The 6752-nt window shown below is 28.3% G+C and overlaps 1 protein-coding gene across 1 annotated transcript; it reads left to right on the top strand.

Moving 5' to 3' along the window:
- Positions 1-709: 709 nt before the first annotated feature.
- On the top strand, positions 710-6539 carry LOC129891531 (reticulon-like protein B21). The gene is made up of 9 exons (XM_055966919.1): positions 710-2558; positions 2924-2986; positions 3204-3306; positions 3425-3493; positions 3807-3954; positions 4087-4156; positions 4752-4817; positions 5399-5521; positions 6217-6539. The coding sequence occupies exons 1-9, from the start codon at positions 914-916 to the stop codon at positions 6393-6395; spliced, it is 2466 nt and encodes an 821-aa protein (XP_055822894.1). The 5' UTR covers positions 710-913; the 3' UTR covers positions 6396-6539.
- The last annotated feature ends 213 nt before the right edge of the window (positions 6540-6752 follow it).

Raw genomic sequence — 6752 nt, 5'->3', positions numbered from 1 at the left:
TTAAAAATGATAAAAATATTTATTGTTTCACCATAATTTTTATCGTAAACATAAACTTATATTGAAAAAATTGTCTTTACACATTTAGTTGCTTACCAAGAGGACACTTGGCATAAGGATGAAAGGATAAAAAAGGATATATATATTTGTACGAGAGCCTATATATTAACTACATTATAGAAATATTAGCTGATATGTGTAACAATATTTTCAGATGAATGTTTTTATTAGGCGTAGTGCTTTAGGGCTCGAGTGGAGTTTTGCTGATATATTATCCTTATTGCCTATAAATATCAGTTTTTACTTACTTATAAAATGGTTAGTTTTTTGTTAATACAGGTATTAATGTAATACATCGACATTTTTATGCTCCAGACTTTCTATTATTTCTATATTCTTTACCTTATATTTCAACCAACTTAAGTTGAATCATCTTCGAATTCAAAATCGGCCACACTTTACTATCTCCATATTCAGGCTGAAACATCTAGCATCTTAGCTCGATTGTTCTCTTGATTGACTTTACTTCATTTCTATTCTTATTAAATTCATTTACTCATTAACATATTTATCTGCTAAAACACTAATCAACGAGTTAAATTGATTCATGTATTTTTAATCATATAACAAATTCAACTGTATCGTTTTTTTTTATAAATAAATTTTATTTTAAAATACAAAAATAAGGAAAAAAGAAAGAAAAATGAAATCACCACATCAAAAAGATCCAAAAGAAGAAAAAAGCAAAAATGAATAGAAACTCTTCTCTTCTCTTTCTTTCTGTTGTTATGGGATCCCAATGTAATTCATACTAACTTTCATCACACCCCTCTTCATTTGTTGAGCCCACCCCACCATAAGTACTTATTGTAAATTTATAATCACATAAGAGAGAAAAAACAAAGTACAAAAAATGGAAGTGGCTAGTAGGAGAAAGGGCAAAATTTCAAGAAATGGTGTTGTTGTGGCAGGTTCTATATGGGAGAATAGAATGAGATTTGATGAATTCAAAGGTGGAATCAATGTATATAGTGAAAAAGAAGAAACCCCAAAAGTTGAAAATGATGAGAAAACAAATCAAGTTGAAGAAGACAAAAAGATGGAAATGGGGTCAAAAACTAATCTTGGTGTTGGTAGTTTTGTTATGAGTGGCAAGAGAAAAACTTGTAAATCTAAGAGTAATTTTGAAGGGACCCCAATTCAGCTTTCTACAAAAAGATCTGAACTTTGTAAAGAACTGAGTGTTAGTGCAATGAAGAACAGTCCAATTCAGAGCAAGAAAAAGGAAGGAAATGAGAAAATGTCAGAGTTAAGGAAGGTAAAAAATAGGAAAGCAAAATCAGAGAAATGTAAAGAACTTGATGGGAATTCCAAGAACTCAAATGTAATTGAGGAAAATAAGGTTGTTGTTGATGAGTCAAAGAAGAATCTTGAAAGGGTATTTGGTGAGTCAAGTGATAGAAATGAGGAAAATAAGGTTGTTGATGTTGTTGATGAGTCAAAAAAGAATCTTGAAATGGTATTTAGTGAATCAAGTGATGGAAATGAGGAAAATAAGGTTGTTGATGAATTAAAAAAGAATCTTGAAAGGGAATTTGGTGAATCAAGTGATAGAAATGAGGAAAATAAGGTGGTTGATGTTCTTGATGAGTCAAAAAAGAATCTTGAAAGGGTATTTGGTGAATCAAGTGATGGAAATGAGGAAAATAAGGTTGTTGATGTTCTTGATGAATCAAAAAAGAATCTTGAAAGGGTATTTGAGGAATCAACTGATGGAAATGAGGAAAATAAGGTTGTTGATGTCCTTGATGAATCAAAAAAGAATCTTAAAAGGGTATTTAGTGAATCAAGTGATGGAAATGAGGAAAATAAGGTTGTTGATGTTCTTGATGAGTCAAAAAAGAATCTTGAAAGGGAATGTGGTGAATCAAGTGATGAAAATGAGGAAAATAAGGTTGTTGTTGATGTTCTTGATGAGTCAAAAAAGAATCTTGATGGAAATGAGGGGAATCAAATTCAGCTGAGGAAAGTGAAATCAGAGGCAAATAAGGCAGAAAATGTGGATGGAAAAAATGAGAAGAATTGTGATTTAAGGAAAGTGAAATCTGTGTGTCTTAATGGGAATTTGAGGAACTCACTTCAAATGGTGAAAACAAAATCAGATAAATGTAATAAGAGTTTTGAGGAAAATAAGGTTGTTGTTGTTCTTGATGAGTCAAAAAAGAAGAATCTTGAAGGGTCATTTGAAAGGAAATCAAGATTAGAGGAAAATTGTGAAGAGAAAGTCATAACAAGCAATAATGTGGAAATTCAAGAAAGATTGAATCTTGAAAATGAAGATTTAAAGATTTTGGAAGAAGAAATTGAGAAGGAAATCAATTTAGCTGAAAAGATTAAGACTAAAAAGATTGTAATTGTTGAAGAGAAAAAAGTTCATATTAATAACAATGAGAAAAGAGCAATGCCTATTTCTCCAATTATCAAGAAACAATCACCTCCTCCAGTTTCAGGCCAATCAAGAATTCATCATCATCCAAGTCCATCAAGAACCAAACCAGGCAAATCCATTTCTTGAATGCTTCTTTTTTGTGTTTTGTTTTCCGTTCGATGTTTGGTATTTATATGTTGCTTGGATTCTTTGAAAATGTGGATGGTGGCATGGCGGATTCTTCGAAAATACTGCATTTTGGAGAATCTGACACGGATGCGGCAATAGTTTTTGGAGAGTCTGAGCAATATAGTGAGTAGCCTGACTAAATTTGGATCCATGCCAAAAATCACACGTTAGGGGGTAAAAACATTCCTTAATAAAGGCGAAGGCGACTCTATATTCAGAGCTTGAAACTGAGTTTTTTTAAAATATGATTCTTGTTTTTTAAGGTTGTGCAATGAATTCTCTAACAATTTCATGCTGCATTTTCAGTTCCACCATCAGATGAATCTCAGAGAAACATTCCAAGACAACATAGCAAACTAGAAAGCTTGGGTAATTTTCTTCTTCTTCTTTTTTTCTCTTTAAAATTTAATGTCGAACTGAGCCTTAACGTAACTAATAAAGTTATTGTTGTGTGATCAAGAATTCACAGATTCAAGCCTTGAAAATAATTTCTTGCTATGATTGCGTACAATAGATATTTATGGTCCATGGCTAATATTGGTTCTAATTTTCTCTTCTTCTGTTTGGAATTATTTATTTTTTTCAGTTGATTTGGTTATGTGGAGAGATTCATCAAAATCAGCATTAATCTTTGGAATTGGAACTTTTTTCATCATTTCCTCTTCATATACTCAAGATCTCAATATCAGGTAATTGAGAACTTACACTTATGAAAAAAATAATCAGATTTTTTATTCTTGAAATAACCAATAATAATAATGTCAAGTAAAATTAATGAGTTTGTTCTTTTTTTTTCTTTTTTTCCAGCTTCATTTCTGTGATTTCCTATTTGGGTCTGGTCTACCTTGCTACAATCTTTCTATTTAGATCCCTAAGGTAAAAGGTTCCGTCTCAATTTACGTGACATATTTTTTATTAGACAGTTCAAAAAGAATAATTTTTTTAATATTTAGTAATAATTTAAATTTGAAATAACTATTTTATCCTTGATAAGATGATTTATAGTCACAGATATATCTATGACTTATTTTAAATCTCAAATTTTAATTAATTTATTTTTTAAAATTTTATATTCAATCAAATACCATCACATAAATTAAAACGAATTGAAGTATTAACTTTACTGTTACAGTAGATAAGAACTATTATTTTTTATCTAATTTTTTCTTTTCTTTTTGGTGGTAAAAAGGGGTGCAAATGATATATGTGAATCAAGTGAATATGTATTAGGGGAAGAAGAAGCAATGTGGATATTGAAATTAATATTGCCTTACATAAATGAATTTCTCATGAAAATTAGAGCTCTTTTTTCTGGGGATCCTGCTACAACAATGAAGGTAAAGAAATAATAATAATAATAATAATTCCCATTTCATTTTTCTGTATTTTTTTTTTTAAAAAAAAGTCTTTTAATTATATTGTAATATTTTTAAATTCACTAGAAAGTTGACAAAAGTTTGCCTCTACAGATGGCAATTCTGCTGTTTATTTTGGCAAGATGTGGCAGTTCCATAACTATTTGGAAGATGTCAAAATTGGGTGAGTTTGTATTTTTTATTTTTGGGTAGAATAAAAAAAAATGAACTTTTTGATTTTCTTTTGGCTATTATACGGATCAGTTGAATATTCTTCATCGAAAAAATTATAATATTATGTATTATGTCAATATTTTTAACATATTAGAGTACATTTTAAGAATTCTTGAATTACTTAACAAAATTCTTGATTTCGCTACTACTTATATAAATCAATTTTTGTAATTCTTCCTACTAATGTTCTTCATTTTTTTCCTACTTTGATTTCTTTATAAATAAACTTAGAGATCCAAAAATGGAAAATATAACATGTTTCATGAAGTGATTTTTTGAAATTAGAGTACCATGTACATATTTTTGAGCCTAACGTCTGTTAGAAACAATTTTTTTAGCTCACAAAATTAAGAGTAATGTCTCTTTATATCCAATTTTGAGTACTATCTCTTCATATCTCATTTACTGAATAAATATATATTGAGGGAAAACAAGTACATATTTTTCAGTAGATCAAGCAGAGATAAATAACTGAAACATTCTATTTTCACCTTTTCACTTAACATAATTGTTGCTGACACTTTTTATTTTTTGTCTGTTTGTAGGTTTTTTTGGAGTTTTCATAATACCAAAAGCCTGTTCTTCTTATTCCACACAATTAACTGCCTATGGTAAAAATTTATATTCACCATGCTCTTCTTATTTTATTTTATTTCATCTTTGGCATATTTTGTTTCGACATCTATATTAAAACTCGATTATATTTGAATTTGTACCAAAAAATCTTATTTTAAATAGTAAAATGGTTTTTAAGAAAACTGACTTTGTACCTCGAGATAAAGCACTCTTTAACAAATTTCATGACTCGAACTTGAGATTTTTGATTTAGGATCGAGGGGTACTTATTACCCCACCGCAACCTGTGAAATATTTAATAAATTGTAGTACACATTGTTGGATGAACTACATAACGTCTATTTTTATGAATTTGTCAACTAGTTGGTTGTTATAAATGGGGTCACAATATTATTATTTTTTGTTGCATTAATGAGTGCAAATAAATAGAGTTTATTTTCATACACAAAAGTGGTCCATTTCAATATTTATAATTACAAAGCGTTCGTTTTTAAATCTGAGGCCTCCATTTAAAGATGATGAAATACTTATCATCTCAGTGCAACATGTTCGATGATTTTAAATTTTCTTAATTCATGAATTACTTTTAATTATTTTATGTATGCAATATATGAAGGTACATTTTGGATTAGACGTTTTCGAGATGCTTGGGAAACTTGTACTCACAAGAAAGCAGTTGCATTTGCAATATTCACACTCATATGGAATTTATCTTCAATTTCTGCTAGAATTTGGGCAGGTAAATTCACTAATTTTTGGAGCAAAAAAGATTTTAAAAAAAATCTTCATTTTTATTTTATGGAGATACAATTTTAGGGTATGTTTGGTAATATTTTAAATTTTTTTATTAGTTGAATCATCAAAATATTTTGACAAAACATTTCTCTGTTACTTAAAAATCAGAAAAATAACTTTCTTACAACAAAAGTATGATAAATTTCTTACACCCTCTTGTAGTATTTATATATATATATATATATATATATATATATATATATATATATATTCTTTCCATATTGTAAATTTCCTCGTAATATTTCTAAGCAAGCTTCTTTCCTGTTTATTATCCTATTATCTATAATAGCTAAATTTATTTACCAAACATCAAGGTTTCCTTCCTACCGAACAATTTAGTGCTTACTTCAATATAATTTCAGACATTTTACCAACCAAAAATTTGGGTTATAATCAACACAAATTACTTATTTTTAGAAAGTAATTGTCCTATATTACATATAAATAATTTTGAAATAATATTTTTTATTTACTTATAAAATATCAAAAAATAAGTAAAAAATTACTTTTTTTTTAGAAAATATTTTCCATCGTACCAAGAAAATACCATTATCATTATAATTTCAAACATTTTGCCAGGCGATAATTTTTTGGGTTATAATCAACACAATTTTTAAAAATTTTTATATTTTTTTGCAGTTTTTATGTTGTATGTGGGATTTAGGTACTATCAACAAAAAATGATGAAAGAAGGATGGATAGATGAAGAAGAAATTACAAAATCTGAGGATTATTGGCAAGAAAAAATTAGAGGACAGAGGAGAATTGGGAGAAAAGCCACTTTAATGGAATCCAAAAAGCAAAAGAAAACAATTTAAAAAAGAAAAAAAAGAGTTAATTAATATTTTAGAGATATAATTACAATCTTCATTTCTTATTATTGTATATAGTTGTTTGTCTTGGTAAATAAAACTGTTGGAGTTTTATAGCTTATATTGCCTAATAAAATCTTTTATAATTCATTTTTAAGAATGTTATTATATTGATCATTTTTAGGTTTTGAGTATTCCATTGGGTAGAAACAGGGGCGGATCTATGTTGTTCGGAGGGGGTGCCACGCCACTCCGTGGTTTCGATGAAAAATTTGTATACACATGTATATTTGTATATATTTATAAGGGAAATATAAATATTAAACGCGGCACCTTTAGAAATAATGAGTTTTGTGGTACCAA

The sequence above is a fragment of the Solanum dulcamara genome, chromosome 6, assembly GCF_947179165.1.
Source record: "Solanum dulcamara chromosome 6, daSolDulc1.2, whole genome shotgun sequence".
NCBI classification, from domain to species: domain Eukaryota; kingdom Viridiplantae; phylum Streptophyta; class Magnoliopsida; order Solanales; family Solanaceae; genus Solanum; species Solanum dulcamara.
Note: the sequence above shows the minus strand (reverse complement) of the source record. Positions and strands in the feature narration are given on the sequence as shown.